The sequence below is a fragment of the Bison bison genome, unplaced genomic scaffold, assembly GCF_000754665.1.
Source record: "Bison bison bison isolate TAMUID 2011002044 unplaced genomic scaffold, Bison_UMD1.0 scf7180017863974, whole genome shotgun sequence".
Lineage (NCBI taxonomy): Eukaryota > Metazoa > Chordata > Mammalia > Artiodactyla > Bovidae > Bison > Bison bison.
Genome location: NW_011494546.1, coordinates 44,211 through 70,537, shown reverse-complemented (window position 1 = coordinate 70,537; position 26,327 = coordinate 44,211). Strand labels below are relative to the sequence as shown.

Below are 26,327 nucleotides of genomic sequence, written 5' to 3'. Positions count from 1 at the left end.
TTTAATTCTATATTGATATATGACTTTATACCTCCATGAATATTGCAGGGAACTACATAGGCTTTGTTGTTCGTTTGTGTTTTTAATATTTTCCAACTACTTATGTAAACATCTTTCATCTGTGGTATACAGTTATAAAAAACAGTAAATGTCTATTGATGTGTTATTATCAACTGATAATTTTATACATCTAAAGTGGTATCCAACATTGCATGTAGTTGTCAAAGTCTACTTAATCTCTCATTTGGGACGGGTGTTCAGTTTGCTTGGATTTTCTTGATTTTTAACACTTGGAGAATCTACAAAATACGTGAACCATGCGCATCTGGGTTTGTGTGCTTTTTTTTCTTCCCTTTGAGTTTGAAATTATACACTTTTGGCAAAAATACTATGAAAGTGATGTAGTTCTCAGTTCATCACTGCTGCTGCTGCTAGCTGCTAAGTCACTTCAGTCGTGTCTAACTCTGTGCGACCCCATAGACGGCCTCCCACCAGGCTCCCCCGTCCCTGGGATTCTCCAGGCAAGAACACTGGAGTGGGTTGTGATTTCCTTCTCCAAGGAAATCACTAGGGATCATATAATGTTGACAGTGGGCTTCCCTAGTGGCTCAGTGGTAAAGAATCCACCTGCCAAGCAGGAGACTTGGGTTGCATTCCTGGGTCTGAAAGACCCCCTGGAGGAGGGCATGATACCCCACTCCAGTATTCTTGCTGAAGAAATCCAATGGACAGGAGCCTGGCGGGCTACAGTCCATGGAATCTCAAGAGAGTCGGACATTCTAACCAACAACAAATGTTAACAGTGCTTTATGACTAGTGATGTAGCTTTACTTACTTAGTGTTGTTATTAATAAGTATCTTTTGTGAAAGATAATGCCAGTACTCTTTATCATACTTTGATATGCTAATTTTAGTGTGTATTGAAGTTTCTTGTCAAATCATAATTTTAAGAAAATCTGTCAAGTCTACATTTTATTTTTATTTATTTATATATTTATTTAATTTATTTATTTTAATTGGAGGCTAACTACTTTACAATATTGTAGTGGTTCTTACCATACATTGACATGAATCAGCCATGGGTGTACATGTGTCCCCATCCTGAGCACCCCCTCCCACCTCTCTCCCCATCCCATCCCGCTGGGTCATCCCAGTGCACAGCCCTGAGCACCCTGTCTCATGCATCAACCCTGGACCAGCGATCCACTTCACATATGATAATATACACGTTTCAACACTACCCTCTCAAATCATCCCACCCTCGCCTTCTCCCACAGAGTGCAAAAGACTGTTCTTTACATCTGTGTCTCTTTTGCTGTCTTGCATATAGGGTAATTGTTACTATCTTTCTAAATTCCATATATATGTGTTAGTATACTGTATTGGTGTTTTTCTTTCTGACTGACTTTACTCTGTATAATAGGCTCCAGTTTCATCCACCTCATTAAAACTGATTCAAATATATTCTTTTTAATAGCTGAGTAATATTTCATTGTGTATACATACCACAACAGTCTTATCCATTCATCTACTATTGGACGTCTAGGTTGCTTCCATGTCCTGGATGTTGTAAACAGTGCTGTGATGAACACTGGGGTACATGTGTCTTTCAATTCTGGTTTCCTCTGTGCCTACATTTTATTATGTGAAGTTGTCCAATTGGGAGTTGTCCATTCTCCCCCATTCAGTTTTTCAGTTACTCATTTCAGTGTAGACTCATGGATATTTTCTTTACACTATAGATAAACATGGGTCTCCACTACACTATTTTTTTTTTTTTCCTGAATTGCCCTACATTTGGCCTCTGTCTTCTCAACATGTCCCTATCCTTTCTCTAGTAACAGTATCCAGGTTCATTTTGTTCTTATCTTAACCCCAGTGTGAAACCCACCATTTCTCCTAGGATCCCTGGTTCTTTAAGGGAAATAAAATTTGAGAGCAAGATAAGTATCAGAACTTCATTTTTCTTTTTATGGATTTCTATGTATAAACCACATTTTTTCTGTTGATGAACTTGGATGTTTCCGCTCTTTGAATAATAGGGCTAGTAGCTATCCACATTGAACAATGATTCTATGAACACTGGTATAGAAATGTCTGAGTCTCTGTTTTCATATCTTTTGGGTTTTTACTTAGAAATAAAATTGCTAGGAGTCATGGCAATTTCCTGGGTAGCTTTTTGAGAACTATCCAGTTTTTGTTATAAAAAGTTTCAAAGACAGAAGAGAGTGTAATGAACTTTCACATATTTAGCAACTAGAACTAATAGTTATCAGAACATTGCCAAATTTTGAAAATTAGAAATACAGCGATACTTTGGGCCTATGTATGTGTACAGAACACATAACTACAATTTCCTATGCCTAGTATTAACTAGAATCCTTTAATATATTTTAAAATAAATCCTCATGTAAATTTATTAGTTGTTCCAAAGATATCTATCATAGTTGGAAGAAATCTGAATCCAAACTGGGAATGCATTTTTATGTAGGCTACTTTTAGCTTAGTTTGGCAAATTTATTAATTTATTTCAGTTCAGTTCAGTTGCTCAGTCATGTCCGACTCTTTGTGACCCCAGGAATCGCAGCACGCCACGTCTCCCTGTCCATCACCAACTCCCGGAGTTCATTTCAGACTCATGTCCATTGAGTCAGTGATGCCATCCAGCCATCTCATCCTCCATCGTCCCCTTCTCCTGCTGCTGCCAAACCCTCCCACCATCAGAGTCCTTTCCAATGAGTCAAATCTTCCCATGAGGTGGCCAAAGTATTGGAGTTTAAGCTTTAGCATCAGTCCTTCCAGTGAACACCCAGGACAGATCTCCTTTAGAATGGACTGGTTGGATCTCCTTGAGGTACAAGGGACTCTAAAGAGTCTTCTCCAACACCACAGTTCAAAAGGATCAATTCTTCGGCACTTAGCTTTCTTCACAGTCCAACTCTCACATCGATACATGAAACACCATAGCCTTGACTAGACAGACCTTTGTTGGCAAAGTAATGTCTCTGCTTTTTAATATGCTGTCTAGGTTGGTCATAACTTTCCTTCCAAGGAGTAAGCGTCTTTTAATTTCATGGCTGCGATCACCGTCTGCAGTGATTTTGGAGCCCAAAAAGTAAAGTCTGACACTGTTTCCACTGTTTCCCCATCTATTTGCCATGAAGTGATGGGACCAGATGCCATGATCTTCGTTTTCTGAATGTCCAGTTTGAAGCCAACTTTTTCACTCTCCTCTTTTCACTTTAATCAAGAGGCTCTTTAGTTACTCTTCACTTTCTGCCATAAGGGTGATCTCATCTGCATATCTGAGGTTACTGATATTTCTCTCAGAAATCTTGATTCCAGCTTGTGCTTCTTCCAGCCCAGCGTTTCTCATGATGTACTCTGCATATAAGTTAAATAAGCAGGGTGACAATATACAACCTTGACATACTCCTTTTCCTATTTGGAACCAGTCTGTTGTTCCATGTCCAGTTCTAACTGTTGCTTCCTGACCTGCATACAAATTTCTCAAGAGGCAGGTCAGGTGGTCTGGTATTCCCATCTCTTTCAGAATTTTCCACAGTTTATTATGATCCACACAGTCAAAGGCTTTGGCATAGTCAATAAAACAGAAATAGATGTTTTTCTGGAACTCTCTTGCTTTTTCAACAATCCAGTGAATGTTGGCAATTTGATCTCTGGTTCCTCTGCCTTTTGTAAAAGCAGCTTAACATCAGGAAGTTCACTATTCACGTATTGCTGCAGCCTGGCTTGGAGAACTTTAAGCATTACTTTACTAGCATGTTGCTGCTAAGTCGCTTCAGTCATGTCGGACTCTGTGCAACCCCATAGATGGCAGCCCACCAGGCTCCCCTGTCCCTGGGATTCTCCAGGCAAGAACACTGGAGTGGGTTGCCATTTCCTTCTCCAATGCATGAAAGTGAAAAGTGAAAGAAGTTGCTCAGTCGTGTCCGACTCCTAGCGACCCCATGGACTGCAGCCTACCAAGCTCCTCCGTCCGTGGGATTTTCCAGGCAAGAGTACTGGAGTGGGGTGCCATTGCCTTCTCCGTTACTAGCACGTTAAGTGAGTGCAATTGTGCAGTAGTTTGAGCATTCTTTGGCATTGCCTTTCTTTGGGATTGGAATGAAAACTGACCTTTTCCAGTCCTGTGGCCACTGCTGAGTTTTCCAAATTGGCTGGCATATTAAGTGCAGCACTTTCACAGCATCATCTTTCAGGAGTTGAAATAGCTCAACTGGTATTCCATCACCTCCACTAGCTTTGTTAGTAGTGATGCTTTCTAAGGCCCACTTGACTTCACATTCCAGGATGTCTGGCTCTAGGTGAGTGATCTTTGTGATTATTTGAGTTTAACCTCAGATTTTTGAGTTGTCTCTTGTTAATGAAAAACACTTAATGAAGTCACTAGTTAAAATACAAAGAGTTTTCTTGCAGTTATGACCATCAGAAGTTGCACCAGCAGGGAGAATGTGGATATTGTGATAATGGGTTTTGATTTTGGAGAGATTTCCATGAAAGACTAAGGAATTCATAGAACACATTATTACCTTTTGGTTGTGCTGTTGTTTTTTTAACTCTGTTTATAAATTAGCAGTAAGAAGTTACATTGGAAATGGTATTTCAAAGAATGCATGTGTGGTTGAATGGCATGGAAATAATTTTGAATACAAGATGGATACCAGGGTCTCAGTAAATGAGCTGAGGAAAGAAAATTACAGTTTCATCATTTTTGTACTTACACCTGGTGTTTGTAGTTAGGAGATAGATTTTTGCAGTTAGGATGATGGAAGTTGTTTTCCGTGGAGTACCAGTTAAATCTTGGCATAAAGATGATACCCATCTGTCATGAGGCCTGGCTGCGTGATAACTTGATGTTTATTTTCGTTTGCCATCTCTTCCTCTGTACTCTCCCAGGTGGTGAACATGTGGACAAGAGGATCGTAGATATCTTCTGCAGTGATTCCATCCACAGCACTCAGATGTTGTCATTATTTCCCCCTTTTGGACATTATTGCATCTTTATATCCCAAAGGGCACATCTTTTATATATGTATACTCAGAAATAGAATTGGCATGCTTTTGAGAATTAATTGCCTGAAATGTTGTTTGTACTTCTCTGTGCTCTGAATATATCTTGTTTTTCTTTATTGTTGTATTTACATTGTTGCATTTTTTTATCCATGTTTTACTTTACAAGTGTGAGATTTGTGTCTGATAAATGTAATTAATGCAACCCTATGGACACCGTAGTCTTGTCCCAGGTAATAGCCAGGCTTTTACAGTGCCTCCCATGTGCCAGTTTTGGTATCATTTATAAGATACTTTGTTCCTTATTTGAATCAGAAGCTCACAGTTTTTAGAGGGGTCCCAAACAAGATCTTGTTAAAATATTTGTATTATCTGCAATAGACCTCTCCAGTTTTCCTCTTTATTGAATCTACTAGGTCTCATCTAGAACAGGATCTGATTCTTGATTATAGTTGTCATCTTTCCCATACCTGAATTTAAGATCTTGATCCCATCACAACTCTGGTTGTATAAGGAGAGCCAGATCCTTGTGTTGACATTTTGAGCCATGATAATGCAATCTTGTAGAGAAATAGTTCTATAATTTTCTTGGCTATACTGGCATTTTCTTCTTTGCGACTGGACTAGAAAAAACACGCGAGGTTTTCCTTTAAATCCACGTTACTCTGATGTTCACCTAAGTGGGCTTAATATAGATAGATAGTTGTGTTTACTGAAAGTTTTATCTACTTCTGGAATATCAGATGCACTGTCTTATCAGGGAACTACTAACTGCATTGCCCAACCTCTCTCACTGTACAAGCCTAATACCTAGTGTGTTGAAACTGGGCATCCAAGAATGAAGGGTTATTAAACAACTTAGACTGTAGTCATTTATCCTTCATCCTACATTCCTACTTTGTAGGAGTGATAAGAGTTGACTTTGTGGTATAGAGGTCAGTAATTTGTCTATATTTAAGTTTATGTTGAGTTTATTTTACAAGTATGCCATCATTACGGTATTTGTTGTTTTACAACTTTATTTTTTCTTTAATATTTTGCAGAAATTTTCCAAACCAATAGAGTTTATCTGCAGAGTTTCCATTGGCTGTATAAGTACATATTATAATTAATTTTCCATTTCTTCATTTGGAAATGCAGGTCAACTTTGTTTTTATTGTTGCATATAATTGTCATGTATATAATTTTATATATAAAAATTGGTCTAATTCTGTGATAGATTTTTAGATGTGGAATTGTTGGACCATCAATTCTGCATATTTTAGTTTTAGTAGATACTGTAAATTTGCTCTGAAATGTTTTCTAGGACAGCAAACATAAATGGAGAAATGGTAGTGCTAATTTCCATAAAAATTGTACATGGTGGATATTATCAGTCCTTTAACATTTTAGCCAGTCTAATAGATGAAAATGGTATTTTTAACTTAAATGTAAGTACTAAGTGGCAATGAATAAAAAAAAAATAGTGACAATTCTATTCACAAGAGTTGTCAGAGGTAGAAACCATTGACCTCTTCTAAATGTAGCGCTTTGTGGGGGTTTACAAACTTCCTAAGTATATCTTATACCAGTGTTTATTTTTTCTGAATTTATTTTTGAAATAATTTTACATTTAGAATTGCAGAGATCTATAAAGAACCTCCATATACACATCACCCAGATTTTTTTCTACATTGTTTTGTTCTTTTTCTAGTTTTTCCTCCCTTCATCCCCATCTCTCCTTCCCTGTTTCTTTAACTTTCTACCTGCCCAATTATTGTTCTTATATTAAGAATCCCTTATGAGTAAGTTCCAGATATGTCTAAATAACCCCAAATACTTCAGCATTCACTTTGTAATATCCAGGGCATCCTTTTAAATTAACCTTGGTATGTTTCTCAGAATCATGAAATTGATCAGTAGTACAAATATATTACACTAAGATACAGTCTATATTCAGATTTCACCAGTTCTAAAATGTTTCTTTCTGTAATTTCTCCACCTTTGAGGACCTAGGAAAGGATCCTCTGTTACATTCAAGATGTTCACCTGTTTTCTTGAACTGACTAAGGAGTCCAGGTTCAGATTTGCTATAGATCAATATTCCATATAGATGGTACATTCCCATTGTTCCTCCCTACTTTTGTTTGCTTTGTTAGGCTTCCATAACCTAATCTGGTGTCTGAGCCTGATGGCAAGTGAACTCCAGTCTTCTGTGGTACTGTGTATAGATGACTACAGTGATTATGTTGGCTAAAATCTGTATGTTGCTAAATTCTGTGTTCTCTGTAAGTAACCAAGGAAGTATAAGCAATCTACCAGTCATAATTCCAAGTTTTATGCCAGAATAAAGATATTCTGAGTTTTGAAAAATGGCCTGGTGGAATTTGATGAAATGTTCTTAATCATCCTGAATATGATGAGTTTCAAAATCTGACTCTTGGTCCTGAGGCACAAGTCAGTAATGGAAATGTTACACTGATTTATAAATTGTAAACCAATGCAGTATATTTACAGAGGTATCATTACGTAAGGCATTGGTTAAAATGGTCACATGAGTATTCCCTGCTCTCTATTTCTAACTTTGTACTTAGTCTCTGATGAGTCTTGTAGCAGAGGCTCAGTAAATGTCCTTATGTTTTAAGGGGAATATGGAAGTGAAGCCAAATCACTGATTGTAAACAAATGAAGTGTGAGCTAAAAGAATGTGCAAAATAAACAGGCAAATGAATTACCATTAAAGAAAATTGTCATCTAAACAAGGAGAAACAATTGAAGACAGTCCAGGGACTAAGGACATTTTGTTATTACTTTAATATAAATATGGGGCTTTCAAACCTATAACAAGAATATCTTGGAAAATTTGAAATCTGCCTGACTAAAACACATCCTCTTCCATTTTTTTTTTTTTTTTACCAAATTCATAGATTCAGTCTCAATCTAGCAAAACCTTAAAATTTCATAGAATGAAGGAAGTTTTAAAAAATTAAATAGGAAATGATAACAGGAAAGCATTTTACTATTTAATTATTCTCAGGGATGTTAGCTGTGATACCAAACACTTTTTAATACACGAAGAGTAGTCCCAAAGAGAATTCAGTCTCTGATTTAAAAGTAAATGTAATGTCCTTATCTTGGAGAAGAGGGCAGGGATGCAACATGGCTGGATCTTTTTCATGAGGAAAGGTACCTTTCAGGGTAGCTGCTTGAAAACATGGAATGAAGATACAAAGAAGAATAAACACATGGGTGACCATAGCACACAGGGACTCCTCATTAAAAAGAGGCCCAGTAATTACTTGGAGTCTCCAGTCACAGTGGAGCCTCTTCCTCCCATATGGAGCAGAATGAGTTAGTCTAGGAAAAGTTCAAGAAGATTGTAGCCTCTCAACTCTCCATATTTCTTGACTTTTACTACTCTCTGATAAATCATTTATGCAGAATTCCATGACTGTGATTCTTGGGGTATTTGGTTTAACAAACATAGGACACTAAGTTAATTTCAAGGCAAACTATATAATTGGTTGAAGATACTGCCTCCACATTTATTTGGCCATTTAAGATATCCTTGGGAATTCATCATAGAGGATTATAAAACAAATCCTGTTGTCTTTATTTAAAATTTTTCCATAATTAAGTCAATATTTATTTTCAAGAATTATAGACTCTAAAAATTTCTTCCCATAATGCCTCATTTAGCATTTTTCAAGATAGGATGTTCTCACATAGTCCTTGAGGCAAGAGTCATTGCATGGTTCAGTAGCTGTATTTTATTAATAGTTAATACCAACTGCTTTTGTCTTTCAGACGTTTTAAATTCTGACTTCTACAGTACTTAAGTTTTCTGTATTTTTATGTATTCAAGCAAGGTAGATAGCATGAAGATCACTGTGGTGAAAAAAATGGAAATAAGAAAGCAAATTACATGGTTCTTTTAATAATCACGTGAAAGGTGGTGTGCTAGGCTTGTTGACATGGAAGTGTTGAGAATTACTGAGATTTAGGATGTGTTTTGAAAGTGTTGATAAAATATTGAATGATTCTGGGTGGGATCAGAAGAGAATTCAAATAGGAGAAATAAGATCAGGGCCTTAGCACCTGAGTGAATACCATTTACTATTCTAGAGAATATTGGGTTTCTTAGAATGCATGATAAGAAAGAGATATATTTTGCCAGCCTTATGTTAATCCCACAGATTAAGGTACTGGTTTTTATGGTAGAAATAGTACTCTGGGGCTTAGGGGGGAATTGGGGATTGAGATGTTACTTTGGATTAATCAATACAAGATTGTTACTTATGGCCACAGGGAAGGAGGAGATCTAGGCATGAAGTATATGTAAGAATAGGAATGTATTCACCTGAAGACTGTGCCTTGTATGTGCTAGCATTTAGATATTGAGTTAATCAGGGCCATCCAATAAAGGAGATTGTCAGCAGTGGCTAGGGTCATTGAAGACCAAAAGATTGTATTGTCCATGAAGAGAAACAAAGATTGAATTTGTAAAAGGAATACTGGGGATAGCAGTTAGCTTTGCATGGCACTGTAAGGCACAATTAAGTTTGGAAATGAGAAGATCACTGATTTTTACTAAAAGTGCTATATGGAGAGGGAAAGGTAAATAGTACTTTTAATATTGTCAAGGCCAATTCAAAGGATCCCCCTGAGTCAACAATTTGCCCTGTAATTCCAGTGTCAGTCTGGTACAGACACATGGTGATATCTTGTGAATTGGTTGCTTGAATCATGATAAAGTAAGGATGTATGTCAGTTGTACAGGCTGAGATCCCTTCAGAATTCCACATTATATACATGTAGAACTGATTGTCTTCGTTACAAGCCATCAGTATTACCGTAATAACCTTCATGCAACTGTATGCTTGCAGTTCCGCTTGTGTCTATCTGTTCCTGTATCCTTCAGCCATGGAAGAATATCTCATCAAGGCAAGGCTGTGCAGTAGTTTCAGAGATTTTGACTTTTGTGAGATACTGAGAAAAGATTGTTGGAAAAAGGAATAATGGGTGAGGGGCCAAGTGAATAAAAGATGGTGCTAGGAATCAAGGAAGCAAAGTCAGATGGGATGTAGAGAAGGTAAAATTTTGAAGGGAAAAGCTACAAGGCCAAGGTTAAGGTGTCCTGAATCCACATTTTAGATGATAGTTCTAGAGCAGCAGTCCCCAGCCATTTTTGGCACCAGGGACCTATTCATGGCAGACAGTTTTTCCATGGACCAGGGTTGGAGGGACGGTTTCAGGATGATTTCAAGTGCTTTACATTTATTGTACACTTTATTTCTAATCTAATGTTGATTCCAATCTGACAGGAAGTACTAGTCCAGAGGTTGGGTACTCCTGTTCTAGAGGATAGTAAGTATTAGAAACGTCATTAATGTCGAGGAGCAGACAGGACTATGGATGATGATCTTTCCCAATTGAATCTGGAATATTTCCAGAAATTTATTGTATTACTAACTAGTGGTTTGGAAATGAGTCTGAAATTTTTTGGCCCAAACTATCTAAATTGCTACCATTTAATATGAAGCATGCTTTATTAGGTCTCTTAACATTTCAGTTACTAGATTTTGTTTTATTGTTGTGTCTGCTTAAATAGACTAGAAATAATGAGCTCCTTTTGACAGGGATGTTTTCCTATTAATATTTTGCTTTCCATTTATTATCTCATAGAGTCTACCATATAACAGGTGTATAATTGTAACTGTGGTATTTAAAATACTTTAGTGCTTGGATGAATGAAAGTTTGATGATTTAGCCAGTCACTTAAAGGGCAAGGAAAGTAAGAGTTTATAGAGACCCCCACATGAGGCAGCTCTTTGAGAATGTTTTTGGGAGTATGGTAGTGATGGATGAGAAATCATAGATATTGTATCTTATGCTGAGTTGGAATGCACAAGTACAGATTTAATATTAGGGAATCAAGGATTTGCTGAATTAGACTTTATGTTGAAAATTGCAGGTTGAGTTATAAATCCCCATTCATTGTTATGGAGTAGTATGATGCAGCCTTTTGGTTTTTTCCTTTCTGCTTCTGTAGCATGTAGCAAGAGGTATCCTGTTTTTTTCCTACCATGTTCTCTCAAACAAAAACAATCCAAATCTTACAAATAAGAAGCTGTATAGATAGTAGACTTTTTCCTCTGGATAGGATCAACATATGTTGTAATATTGCTTCTTTTAAGCAGTATGTGATATCCCTAAAAGTATTCATTTTCTCTGTAACATAAACTTTTCTAGTTTTAAAGTTTCCTTGAAAGTGAGAAGCTGATCTTGAAGAGGGACTGTGAACAGATCAATACTAAGACATTAAATTGTGGCATGTAGTCTGTTATTGATGGTTTTCAGTCATGAGAAGGAACTACACAGTACGGTCTATGTGGCTGATTTCAGTGAGAACTTTTTTTATATTTATGTCTTTGAACTTCCTAACTTTAAAAAGTCCTTCCCTTTTGTATCTGTATGCCTGAAGTGTTATGGGTGTTTTCTCCAAGTATGATAGTTATATTCATCTCTGTGACCCAGTTCATTTGTTTAGTGTTGAAATTTGAGGAGTGCTGAACAAATGTATACAGACTATTGATGGGCAGGGAAGAAAAATCTTTGTCTTCAATAAGAGACTGAGAAAGATAATAAAGAAAAGAAAATGGGAATTGTATGTGAGCTTTTTGCCACATTGCTGTTAGGTTCACAGAGTCCAAAAGAATAAGAAAATTCACCTTTATGGTGATTGTGAAGATGGGGAAAATGCCCTGTCAGCAGCGATCTGACCAAGTTGTCAGAGACTGTTGGTCTCTAAAAGGACACCAAAACAGGAGATTTCCCTCCTCCTCTTACTTTCCTTTTGACTTAATCAGCTGTTCTGAGTAGGTTTAAGAATTCTTCTGACCTTATTACCTTCAGAAAAAGTATTGCTGTTGATTTACTTTGGAATAGCAATAGTAATTAAATTGTCTAGTTGATGCATAGTTACTGACATTTATAATGTGAATTCATAATTCCTACCCATATCCCCTTCTCTTAGTGGATAAAGTGCTGTTTGGAGAGAGTATCAGAATGGATCATGATAAAATGGTAAGTTGGGCATGAGAACGCTGTTGAATGGCACTCAGATCTGAAGTATCTCAGGATTGTTCAGTGTGCCTTAATGTAAATAGCTGCATGTATTGAGTCCTATTTGCTTTAGCTTGCCAATTTACTCTTAAATTTGTAATTGTATCCTTATGAATACACATACCAATTCAGATTTATTTTTTGTCTTATGTTGTCTCTTTTTCCTGAAATGTATACAATGAGCTCCTACTTGACAGGGATTTTTTTCTATCACTTTGTCTTCTCCTGTAATGTTGGAAAATAAGAGTTTAATTGGTTTGTGACATAAACACATTTATGAAGGAATGAGTGAAGGAGGTCACAAAAATGAGAGACTATAACAGTAAAGAAGTGATAGTGTTATTTTAGATCGACGTGATGCTATTTGAGTTATTTGGCAGTCTCTTGTGTTTGACAGTGTTGAAAGGAAAGAACATAGAATTTAATGATTTTTTTTGAGATGTAGGCATACAGATAGTAACTCTTTCAGTCTATTTTAAAATAAGTAATAGCAAAACCCATAAAAATAGCCAAATTGGGGAAATTAGAAAAGGATCACTCTCTGGATCCTCCCTCTTATGTTGGTTCCATGTGAATGTTCCATAAATTTCAGTTAACCGTGACTTCCACTTTGTTAACCCTTTTGAATTTGAATAGGAAAGGACAGGGAGAAGGCAGTGGCAACCAACTCCAGTACTCTTGCCTGGAAAATCCCATGGACGGAGGAGCCTGGTGGGCTGCAGTCCATGGGGTCGCTGAGGGTCTGACATGACTAAGTGATTTCACTTTGACTTTTCACTTTCATGCATTGGAGAAGGAAATGGCAACCCACTCCAGTGTTCTTGCCTGGAGAATCCCAGGGACGGGGGAGCCTGATGGGCTGCTGTCTCTGGGGTCGCACAGAGTCAGACACGACTGAAGTGACTTAGCAGCAGCAGCAAGAAAGGACAGAGGAGCAGCACTAGGACTGATAGGAGTATAAGTCTGTCTTCAGGTTTATTGATATTTAGGGAAATGATGTCAGTGGACCAGGAAATGCTCTCTGTTGCCTGTAGAATCATAAGGGCTTAGTTGTGCTAGTTGCTACTACTTTTGTTTGATATTGTTTAAGAAATCCATATTCCTGAAGTTTTTCCCAACTTTATGGAGTTGTAATTGACAATTGAAATGGTAAGTGATATTTAATATGATTTGATATATGTATACAACATAAAAGTATTCCCCCATTGAGTTAATCAGAACACCATTACCTAACATACTTATTTTTTATATTTGTGTGTGAGAGAGCATTTAAATTTTACTGTCTTCATGAATTTTAATTGTACAATGAATAGGGCATTGCCTGCTATAATCACCATGTTATACATTAACTTCTCAGACTTTATTGTTCCAATTGGAAGTTTGTACATTTTACCAATGTTCACTATTTCTCCCACCCCTAAGTCCCCACCAACCACTGTATTCTGTTTCTATGAGTTTGACTTTATTATTTTTCAGATTTCATATATAAATGAAACCATGAGTGATTTGGCTTTCTGTCTGGCTTATATCACTTATATCACTTAGTCCTCCAGATTCATACACATTGTAACATATGACAAGAATTTCTTCTTTCTTAAGGGTCAGTAATATTGCATCAAATACGTGTGTATATATACACACATATATATACATACATACCTGTATTTTCTTTATCCGTTCATGTCATTGAACAACTTAGGTTGTTTGCATACCTTGGCTATTGTGAATAATGATGCTATAAACATAGTATAGATAACTCTTTGAGATTATATTTTGTGAAATTTTATGTGAATTTTTTTTCCTTTGGCTATATACCCAAAAGTGGCATTATTAGGTGATATGACAGTTACATTTTTAATTTCTTGAGGAACCTCCATATTATTTTTCATGCTGGTTATACCAGTTTACATGCCTACCAGTAAGTAGTATCAATATAAGGATTCCCTTTTCTCTGTATCCTTGCCCACTTTTTGTTATTTCTTGTCTTTTTGATAATAGACGTAACTCCTAATAGGTGTGGGATGATTGTGCTTTTGATTGTGCATTTTCCTCATGATTAAAGATGTGGAACACCTTTTTATATACTCATTGGCTATTTTTATTATGTCTTTGGAAGAAATGTCTACTTACGTCCTTCATTTTAAAATTGTTATTATATTTTTGCTCTTCAGTTCTATGACTTCCATGTATATTTGGAATATCAACCCCTTATTGGATATGTGGTTTGCAAATATTTTGTATTATTTTATAGATTGCCTTTCACTTTGTTGATTTTTTTCGTTGTTGAGCAGAAACTTGTAGTTGGATGTAGTCTCACTTGTTTTGTTTAGTTTTGCTTTTGTTGTATTTGCTTTTGCTATCAAATAAATATTACTGCCAAGGAATCTACCTTCTATGTTTTCTTCTAGGAGAATTATGATTTCAGATCTTATATTCAGGTCTTTAATCCATCTAGAGTTGATATTTGTATATTACCTGTGACTGTCCAGTAGTCCCAATTTACTGACATGACTGTCCTTTACATGGTGTGTATTCTGGGCTCACGATGAATAAAATTCAACAGTGGGCATCCATGTGTTACTCCTGATCTTAGAAGAAAAGCTTTTAGCATTTCACTGTTAGGAATGATGTTTGCTGTGGACTTGTCTTTTATGGCCTTTATTATATTGAAGTACATTCCCTTTGTACCTTGAGGTGTAGTGTTTGTTTGAGATCTTTTTTTTCCCTTGATGTAGGTGTTTATCACAATAAGTGTCCTTCTTATAACTATTTTTGCTACATTCCATAAGCTTTGGTATATTATGTTTCCATTTTGTTTGTGTCATGATTTTTTTGATGTCTCTTTTGAATTGTTCACAGTTGTTCAGCAGCACATGACTTAATATATATTTTAAGAATTTTTCAATTTCAGTTTTGTAGTTTCATATCATTGTGATCAGAAAAGATGCATGAAATGATTCAATTTTTAATTATTAATACTTATTTTGTGACCTTGCTTATGATTTATCCTAGATAATTTTCTGTGGATTCTTGAGAAGAATGTTTATTCTCAGTTCAGTTCAGTTCAGTGGCTCAGTCGTGTCCGACTCTTTGCGACCCCATGAATCGCAGCACGCCAGGCCTCCCTGTCCATCACCAACTCCCGGAGTTCACTCAGACTCACGTCCATCGAGTCAGTGATGCCATCCAGCCATCTCATCCTCTGTCGTCCTCTTCTCCTCCTGCCCCCAATCCCTCCCAGCATCAGAGTCTTTTCCAATGAGTCAGCTCAGGTGGCCAAACTACTGGAGTTTCAGCTTTAGCATCATTCCCTCCAAAGAAATCCCAGGGCTGATCTCCTTCAGAATAGACTGGTTGGATCTCCTTGCAGTCCAAGGGACTCTCAAGAGTCATCTCCAACACCACACTTCAAAAGCATCAATTCTTCGGCGCTCAGCCTTCTTCACAGTCCAATTCTCACATCCATACATGACCACAGGAAAAACCATAGCCTTGACTAGACGAACCTTTGTTGGCAAAGTAATGTCTCTGCTTTTGAATATGCTATCTAAGTTGGTCATAACTTTCCTTCCAAGGAGTAAGCGTCTTTTAATTCCATGGCTGCAGTCACCATCTGCAGTGATTTTGGAGCCCCAAAAGTAAAGTCTGACACTGTTTCCACTGTTTCCCCATCTATTTCCCATGAAGTGATGGTATCTGATGCCATGATCTTCGTTTTCTGAATGCTGAGCTTTAAGCCAACTTTTTCACTCTCCTCTTTTCACTTTCATCAAGAGGCTTTTGAGTTCCTCTTCACTTTCTGCCATAAGGGTGGTGTCATCTGCATATCTGAGGTTATTGATATTTCTCCCGGCAATCTTGATTCCAGCTTGTGTTTCTTCCAGTCCAGCATTTCTCATGATGTACTCTGCATAGAAGTTAAATAAGCAGGGTGACAATGTACAACCTTGCTGTACTCCTTTTCTTATTTGGAACCAGTCTGTTGTTCCATGTCCAGTTCTAACTGTTGCTTCCTGACCTGCATACAGATTTCTCAAGAGGCAGATCAGGTGGTCTGGTATTCCCATCTTTTTCAGAATTTTCCACAGTTTATTGTGATGTTTATTCTAGTACTGTTAAAAGGAATGTTCTATAAATATCTACGAAAGTTCATCTGATCTAATGTGTTGTTCAGTTTTTAACTGCTGTCTGACTCTTTGCGACCCAATGAACTGCAGCACACCAGGGTTCCCTGTCCTTCACTATCTCCCAGAGTTTGCTCAAATTAATGTCCATTGAGTCACTGATGTCATCCAACCACCTCATCCTCTGTCACCCCCTTCTCCTCTTGCTTTCAGTCTTTCCCAGCATCAGGGTCTTTTCCGATGGTTGGCTCTTCACATCAGGTAGCCAAAGTATTGGAGCTTCAGCATCAGTCCTTCCAAGGAATATTCAGGGTTGATTTCCCTTGGAATTGACTGATTTGATCTCCTTGCAGTCCAAGGATCTCTTAAGAGTCATCTCCAGCACCATAATTCAGAAACATCAATTTCTCAGTGTTCAAGCCTTCTTACGGTCCAACTCTCATATCCATACATGAATTCTGGAAAAACTATAGCTTTGACTATGCAAACCTTTGTCAGCAAAGAGATGTCTCTGCTTTTTAATATGCTGTCTAGGTTTGTCATATCTTTTCTTGCATGGCTGCAGTCACCATCTGCAGTGATTTTGGAGCCCAAGAAAATAAGTCTGTCACTGTTTCCACTTTTCCCCCCATCTATTTGGCATGAAGTGATGGGACCAGATGCCATTATCTTAGCATTTTGAATGTTGAATTTTAAGCCAACTTTTTCACTCTCCTCTTTCACCTTCATCAAGAGGCTCTTTAGTTCCTCTTCACTTTCTACCATTAGAGTGGTATCATCTGCCCATCTGAGATTGTTGATATTGCTCCCCATCATCTTGATTTCCAGCTTGTGGTTCATCCAGCCTGGCATTTTGCATGAAGTTCTCTGCATATAAGTTAAATAAGCAGGGTGACAGTGTACAGCCTTGACATACCCCTTTCCCAATTTTGAACCAGTCTCATTGTTCCATATTTGATTCTAAGTGTTGCTTCTTGACCTGCATATAGGTAAGATGATCTGGTATTCCTGTTTGTTGTGATCCAGGTAGTCAAAGGTTTCAGCATAGTTAATGAAGCATAAATAGATATGTTTTTAGACTCCGCTTGCTTTGTCTATTATCCAGTGGATGTTGGCAATTGGATCTCTGGTTCCTCTGCCTTTTCTAAATTCAGCATGTACACCTGGAGTTTCTTGGTTCACATACTGTTGAAACCTAGCTTGAAGGATTTTTGAGCATGACCTTGCTAGCATGTAAATGAGCAAAATTGTGCAGTAGTTTAAACATTCTTTGGTATTACCTTTCTTTGAAATTGGAATGAAACTTGCTTTTCCAATCTTGTGTAAGGCCTAATATGTAAGGTCTAGTATAAGTCTAATGTTCTTTTTTAGTGATTATTTCCATCTGGATGATCTATCCATTGTTGAGAGTGGGATATTGAAGTTCATTGCTATTATTGTATTGCTGTGTAATTTTCCTTTCAGATTTGTTAGTATTAGCTTTATGTATTTACATGCTTTCCAGGTGGTGCTAGTGGTAAAAAAAAAAAAAAAAAAAAAAAACCCACCTGTAGTGCAAGAGACACTGGAGATGCAAGCTCGATCCCCTTGAGGAGGAAATGGCAACCCACTCCAGTATTTTTGCCTGGAAAATCCATGGACAGAGGAGTCTGATGGGTATAGTTCATGCGTTTGCAAAGAGTTGGACACAACTGAGTGACTGAGCATGTACTCATACATTTAGGTGTTCCTATGTTGGGGTTGAAATATTTGCAATTGTTATATCCTCTTGATGCATTGACCTTGTATGTAGTGACTTTATTTTTCTCTTCTTACAGCTTTTGGCTTAAAGTCTGTTCTGTATGATATGAGTACAGCTATTCTTTGTTAGTTTTTTTTTTTTTTTTTGCATAAAATATATTTTTATATCCCTTTGTTTTCATTCTGTGGAAGTTCTTTAAAGCTTAGGTGAGTCTCCTGTAGTCAGTATGTAGTTGGGTATTTTTTTAAATCCATCTAGCCAGTTTTTCATGGCAGACACTTGAGGGATAGACCCCAATAACACCTAGGTCTTTTTTTTTTTTTGGCCACGCCTCGAGGCATGTGGGATCTTAGTTCCCCAACCAGGGATTGAGCCTGTGTCCCGTACATTGGAAGCATAGAGTCTTAACCGTGGACTGCCAGGAATGTCCCCTCCCCTAGCTTTTGATTGGAAAATTTATCTATTTACATTGAAAATAATTGTTCATAAGTTTGGACTTATTATTGCCATTTTTGTTAATTGTTTTCTGGCTGTTTTGTAGTTCCTTTGTTCCTTTCCCACTGTCTTGGTCTGTTTCTTTGTGATTTGATAATTTTTTGTAGTACAGTATTCTTTGATTCCTTTCTCTCTATCTTTTTGTGTATTTAGTATAGTCTTTTGTTGTAACCATGAAGTTTATATAAAATATCTTTTATGTACAATAGTGTAAGTTGATAATATCTTCAAATGCCTACCCCTTCATGTTACGTTTTTGATGTCACAGTTTGCATTTTTTTACATTGTGAATCCAATAACAAATTATTTTATTATAGTTACTTTAAAGTTCTGTTCTTTAACCTTTATTCTAGAGTTAAAAGTGATTTACCCATTACCATTGCAACGAAAGAGTAATCTGATTTTAACTGAATGTTTATCTTTACTGGTGAGCTTTATAAACTTTTGTATGTCTTCCTTCTAATTAACATTCTTTCATTACAGCTTGAAGAACACCCATTAACATTTCATATAAGATTGATTTAGTAGCAATGAACTCATTTAGCTTTTGTTTGCCTGGAAAACTCTTTATTTCCCATTTAATTCTGAGGAAGTAATTTGCTGAATAGAGTATTATTGGTGGTTTTTTCCTTTCCTCAATTGGAATGTATCACCCCCTACCCTTCTGCCTTTCAAGTTTTTTGCAGAAATGTTTCTTGATAGTGATAAGGGGTTTCTCTTGTACATAACTTGTTTTCTCATGCAGCTTTTGAGATTCTCACCTAATCTTTAGCATTTGACAATTTCATTATGTGTCTTGGTGTGATCTCTTTGAATTCTCATTTTTTCTTCCTTTTTGGGGGTGGAAGTTATTTTCTGGGATTCCTGAATCTGGATGTGTCTTTTTTCCCTAGATTAGGGAAGTTTTCAGCCATTATTTCTTTGAATAGCACTTGTTCTCCTTTCTCTCGATATTCTTCTGGGACCTCTGTGCATGCCAAGTCACTTCAGTCATGTCTGACTCTTTGTGATCCTGTGAACCATAGACCCTCAGGTTCCTTTTTCCATGGGATTCTCCGGGCAAGAATACTGGAGTAGGTTGCCATTTCCTTCTCCAGGGGATCTTCCTGACCCAAGGATTGAGCCTGCAGTGGGCAGGTTCTTTACCACTAGTGTCACCTGAGACATCTATAACGCATATAGTTTGCTAGTATCCCGTAAGTCCTTAATGCTATTTTCACTTTTTAATTCTTTCTTTTGACTTATCTGAGTGGATGAATTCCACTTCACTGTCTTTTAAGTTTTCGTGATTCTTCCTTTCACTTGATCCAGTCTGCTGTTGAACTCTCCTATTGCATTTTTTAGTTTGGTTGTATTCTTTGGCTCTGTGATTTCTGTGTAGTACCTGTAAAAATTTTCCTGTGTGTTAGTTAAAATTCTTATTTTGTTCATACATTTCTCTCTTGTTTTTGGTAAGCATCTTTATGATCGTTACTTTGAACTCTCTCTCAGGAAAATCACTTACCTTCATTGTTAGTAAGATCTCTTTCTAGTTTCTGTTGTTCTTTTATTTCAGATGTTTTCCTGTATCTCCTCATTTTTCTTGGCTCCCTATGTTGTTTCTGTGCCCCACTCCAATATTCTTGCCTGGAGAACCTCATGGGCAGAGGAGCCTGAAGGGCTGCAGTCCATGGGATCACAAAGAGTCAGACACGACTGAGCAACTACACCACCACCACCATGTTGTTGACTATTTGGGTTTGTTTGTTGTTGTTTTTTTTCTTAATATAAATTTTAAAATTATTTGTTGTAGTTCTACCAAAAAAATCCCATTGATATTTAGATAGGAATTGCATTATATCTGCAGATTGCCTTGAGTACTGTGGTCATTTTAACGACATTAATTCTTCTAATCCAAGAATGCAGTGTATCTTTCTATCTTTAACAGTGTGCAGATAAAACCCTTTCAGGGAAAGGTTGGGAGATGAGTGACTTTGGTTACTGCTTTTGCACTGAGCCTAAGGGAAAGCCAGCTAGGAATTGCCCCTTTGTTTTCTACAGTCTGTGGAATTTGTGAATGGAACACCCTTTAGCTATATGACTGATTGTCTTGAGACCTATTTCTTGAGTAGAACCTACAAAATCTTGGGTATAGACATGGGTAAAAGGTCCTTCCAGGGAGATACTAGGAACTTAGAGCCCTGTCGAGTGGGGAGGAGTGGTGTCCACTTCCACATTCTCTGAGAGGATCACAGCCAGCCCCTAGTACCTGCTAAGTTAGAAGACCAACCTTCAGGCAGCAGCTTTTAAAGTAAATGTTAGTGTTAGTCACTCAGTCATGCCTGACTCTTTGTGACCCCATGTACTGCAGCCTACCAGGCTCTTTTGTCCATGGGATTTTCCAGGCAAGATCCCCTGGAGAAGGAAATGGCAGCACACTCTTTAAAGCAAGCAGATACTCTTAGAGGGGAAAACTGAAATGTGCAATTTTGTTTGTTCCCTCTGTGCTGATAGCTGGGATGATAGTCTTGGTGAGTGCTTGCATACTTGTTAAGAACTGTTTCTTTGTTTGCTATACTGTTTTGTCTCATTTACACAAGCTCCAATGGTTTTTAGAGCAAGGGATTTTGTGAATCTGTCCCTCCTGTGAGTCTTAACTCACAAGACTAATTTCCTTTCGGATGGACTGGTTGGATCTCCTTGCAGTCCAAGGGACTCTAAATAGCCTTCTCCAACACCACTGTTGGTAGATCAGCCCTTTGGTTTTCAGGGAGAAGCTAGAAGTTGGGACGTCTTTCCTGATGGTAAGGCACTATGCTGAGGGTGGGGTTGATGCCAAGAATGTGGAAGGAAAGACTTCCCTACCTGTTTTGATGTATTTTCTCATTTGTCCTACTTTCTGAAAGTTTTTGAGTCTCTTTCAGAATAAATTGTTCTGTGTATAGCTGTACATTTTGTGTGTCTGTATGAGGAGGGGAGCTCTGGCACCTCCTTTGTCACCATCTTGTTATTTCTGAATTTCTAAAGTTTTGGATCTTTTCAGTCAAAATTTTTACCTTTGCTTTAATATTGTTTTTGAAATGTGAAGTACTTAATAATTTAATCTTAATAATTTCACCTTGGATAAGCAGTTTAGTCACTCAGTCATGTTCAACTCTTTGAAACCCCGTGGACTGCAGCACACCAGTCTTCCCTGTCCATCACCAATTCCCAGAGCTTGCTCAAACTCATGTCCATTGAATCAGTGATGTCATCCAACCATCTCATCCTCGTTATTGCCTTCTCCTGCCTTCAATCTTTTCCTGCATCAGGTTCTTTTCCAATGAATCAGTCCTTTGCATCAAGTGGCCAAAGTATAGGAGTTTCAGCTTTGGCATTAGTCCTTCCAATGAACATTCAGGACTGATTTCCTTTAGGATGGACTGGTTTGATCTCCTTGCAGTCCAAGGGATTCTCAAGAGTCTTCTCCAACACTGCAGTTGAAAAGCATCAGTTCTTTGGTTCTCCGCTTTCATTATATAGTCCACTTCTCACATGTATACGTGACTACTGGAAAAACCATAGCTTTGACTAACGGACCTTTGTTGGCAAAGTAACGTCTCTGCTTTTTAATATGCTGTCTAGGTTGGTCATAGCTTTTCTTCCAAGGAGCAGGCATCTTTTAATTTCATGGCTGCCATCACCATCTGCAGTGATGACTCCTTTTATTCTTCAAAGATATTTTATTGTATGGATTTCTGATTTTCATTATGATCAATGAATATATTCTATATCAGTTGAGTTATTTTAAATATCTTTGGCCTGATACATGGTTTATCTTGGTGAATATGCCACAGACACTTTTAAAAAGTGCATTTATTCTGAAGTTGTTGACTGTAGTGTTTTATAAATATCCATTGGGTTTAAGTGGTTGATAGTATTGTTCATATCTATGATTGATATTGTGCTTTATTCTGTAAATTACTGAAAAGGTAGAGTTTAAAGTCATCAATTGTGATTAGATTTGTCTGTTAGTCCCCTTTATTTCTGTCAGTTTCATTTCAGGTAAATTATAACTTTATTAGTCATACAGACTTCTGTGATTATTATGTCTTCTTTATAAATTGACCCTCTTATATTTTGAAATGTCCCTATCTTTGGTACATTATTGAAAATTAATATAACTGCTATAGCTCTCTTTTGCTTTCTGTTAGGATGGTGTTATCTTTTTATCTTTCAACCTATAACTTTATGTATAAAATATTGTCATTAGATGGTGTATAGTTGTTTAGTATGTTTTAACCATTGATGGAGTGTTTATTCAATGTTCATTTAATATATTTATTGAAAAAGTGGAAAAAAGTCCACCTCTTTTATTGTTTCTTTGTTAAGTGTGTACTCCCTGTCAGTGTCTATCTTCTGCTTTCTATTCTTCTTTCTCTTCTCTGCCTTCCTTTTAATTTTTTTTTCAGAATTCCTTTTTAGCTATACTTTTTTTTTTAGTGGTTTTCTAGGGAATACTATATATATTTGTTTTAACCTTTTAAGACTATTAAATCATTTCCCATAAAAAGAAGAATCTTGGAAATATACATATCTATTTACCTAGTCTTTACCCCTTGTATGCTAGGGTTGCCATATATACTACAAGTGATATAGACAATGGAATAATTGTTTTAAATAGATACATTTATTTTTAAGAATTTAAAAGGGAAAATATTTCATAATTACCTATATATTAACCAGTTTTAATCCTTTTCATTCTGTTCTGAAGATCCATGTCTACTTCAGTTATCATTATTTATCTTCCCAAAGAACTTTATTTAGTACCAGTACTAGTGATAATTTTTCTTAGTTTTCTTTTATCTGACACTGTCTCCTTTTTAGTCCTTTTTATTGAGGAATATAATTACTTAATATAGAATTATGATTTTACTCCCCCCCCCCAGTATATTAAAGATATATTCCATAGTTTTCTGGGCTTCATTGAAATAAAAAACGTTTGGGAGTAGTTAGTATAGAAAGTAGTTGAAGCAAAAGTTCAGGCTAGCAAAGCAGGATGTGATTGTTACTTTTCAAAGGGTGCTTATGAAGAGTTCTTAACTAAACAGTTTGTTTTATGTGTTTTTCTCTGTGTCCTTTGACAATTTTGAATAAATGAGCTTCTTTTGACAGGGGTTTGTTTTATTTATATTGTTTTCTTACCCAGAAAGTCATACAGAAAATAATTATTCTATATTTTTAATGGCTAAGTTTGCTTTCATGATATTTACAATAAATTAAGTTAGAGAGTAAATGAATGACTTTGTTAGAGAGAAAAGCAGAAGTAAAAAGATTGGAATATTTTAATTAATTCATAATATTACCACTGGTCAAGACATAGAGGTGTGGAATATTTCGTGAATTTTGTTGCGTTATAAATATTTGATATGAGTTCTCTTAACACAGAATTGATTCTGTGTGATTCTCTTGAAATAACATTTCTTAATTGAAGATAAATGGGAAATATACCTTACAACCTCTGAATTTAGGGAATATGAAATTAACCTTCCAAATATATGTGTTTGATTTGAATGGCATATTTTTTCACTTTTACATAATTGTCTCATGTCAACTCCCATGATAATCATACAGGAGAGAGGAAACTGTTGTAGTTTTTGCATTGTTTTTAAAACATACTACCATCCTTGATCTTATGAGAAATTTAGAAATAATATTCCGTGGACATGGAAGATAAATAAATTTCTCTTGAAACAGAAATGCTCAGTTTTGAGAAACACTTTAGTGTTGTAATGTCTTTTATTAGTGATTCTCAAGTTCTACCGCATTTTACTCTATCATAAATCTGTCATCTATCCATAGATCTATCCTCTATCACTTTATCTTCCATAATTTATCTGTGTGTCTCTATCATCTGTCTAGCTTATTAATACATAAGTTATCATTCAGATTCCATTACTGATCATTTTTCTTTTGTGTGTCATCTATCCATCCATCCTGCTATTAAATATAATAGGAAGAAGAGCATGGCAATGGAAAAACAAGGGCTTTACCTCCCATGTGAAAGGACAGTGATGACAGTGGTCTCTGAGGTGATCATGTATAAGGAGAAAACAAGAGAGCATGAGGACAAAGGGCCATTAAATTCAGGGACTCATCTAGCAGGAACTCTTGACTTATTACTACGTTCAAATTTGGAAAATCAGAGTAGAGCTGCCTCCATTCTGTGCCAGCTTTCATGAGAAAATTTAGTCTAAATATGGTAACTGCCTTCTCAGTCCACTTATGCTCCAGTGTCTTAAAACTAAGTTTTAATTATATGAAGTTACTACCTCAATGTACATTAAAGTAGACCATGGATTGGTAAGCCTTTTCTGTAAAGGGTGAAATAACAAGCAATTTCAGTTTTGTAGGATGTGTGATCTCTGTTGCAGCTGATCTGTTCTGCTCTTGCAGTGTAAAAGCAGGCAAACACAGTATGTAGTTGAATGAGTGTGGCTGTGTTTCGGTAAAACCTTGTTTACAACAGCAGGCTTTGTGCTTCAGTACCACATCCTGAACTAAAGCATTGGCTAAACCAGAACCTGGAAAATAATCAGATTAACCCCAGTACATGGTAAATGTATCTGAAAATTATTTTTCCATTTTACTTTCATGAAAATTATTATTAATAATTCTGCTAAATCTCATTCACAGGAGAGTGCTCTAAGTGAATACTATATGCCATCATAACCTAAGCAATGTAAAACCAATGTAAGTTACTGGAGTGATATGAACCCCTTTCCAGTTACAACCAATAAATTATATTTTAAATTTAGCATATTTTTCCCACAAGTTCCCAAGGATTGTGACCAAAATCGTACCTGCATTCTTTTCCTCTTAAGTACATTTCAGGTCAAAATATTGTCTCTCAATTCCTTGGTGGTATCCGGTCTCCTTAGGCTTTGACTTCAGTCCATTTTGATTTCACCTGAGCAGTTTTTATAATTGTTTCAACATCTCATAATAGGATTTGTATGTTCCAAAGCTATCATATAATCTAGTTTATAAAAATGTGAAAGAATCAACAGTATAAATAACTAATGAACACAATCTTTAATCCAATTAAACTGTTTTCCAAATTTTCTCCATGTTGTCTACATTGGAGGGTTTACAGGAAAGAAGGAATATCTAAAACCTGCTAGTTTAAATTTGGGTTATTACTTTTTCTTCAGTCATTTGAATATGTACCTTTATGTTTAGTTGAAACTTATATTACCAGGTTAGTGTTAATATTCTATTAAAGGCTCACCCAAATCAATTAGAAAAAGACAAGTATTCCAGTACAAAAATAGGAATACATATAAATGAACAAATCAGAGAAGGAAAGTACCGTGAATGGCCAAGAACACATAAAAACATACTCAACCAGGCTGCCACACAAGCCCTCTGCAATGGCCCACACTCTGTGGACTGTGTTTGTTTCTGGATAAATCTACTTCTTACCTAAAAAAAAATAATACTCAACCATATCAACCTGGTAATGAAATAACTACATACTAAATAATTATCAATTGTTATAAATATATAATGAAATTATTATTTGTGTGTGTCTTTAAACATGGTCACAAACACACAAATAAATCAGAAATTTTTTCACCTATTAGATTAATGGTACATTTATAAGCAAAGTATGGAGAATTTGGAATTCTTTGTGTGTTAGTCTGTCCAAAAGACTGAAAAATATGTCTTAGATGGGAATTAGCACATTTTGACAAACAATTTTATATTTAGAAGTTTACCTATAGGACATAATAGGGAGTGTTCAAATGTGTATGTAAACTCAAGGGTACTTATTACAGCCTTAATTATACTTGTAAAATTATAAGTAA

General features: G+C 36.4%; 1 protein-coding gene across 4 annotated transcripts in view; it reads left to right on the top strand.

The window, feature by feature from the left end:
* LOC104984283 overlaps nucleotides 1-26,327 on the top strand; it is a 69,911-nt gene that overhangs the window by 8,212 nt on the left and 35,372 nt on the right. For 3 of the 4 annotated variants that reach the window (XM_010833951.1, XM_010833949.1, XM_010833950.1), the window contains exon 5: nucleotides 12,050-12,099. In XM_010833951.1, the coding sequence (XP_010832253.1) occupies nucleotides 12,082-12,099 (18 nt within the window). In that variant the 5' untranslated portion in view covers nucleotides 12,050-12,081. Of the gene's footprint in view, nucleotides 1-12,049; nucleotides 12,100-22,107; nucleotides 25,210-26,327 lie in introns of those variants that run through there. The other variant, XM_010833952.1, reaches the window with a different exon arrangement.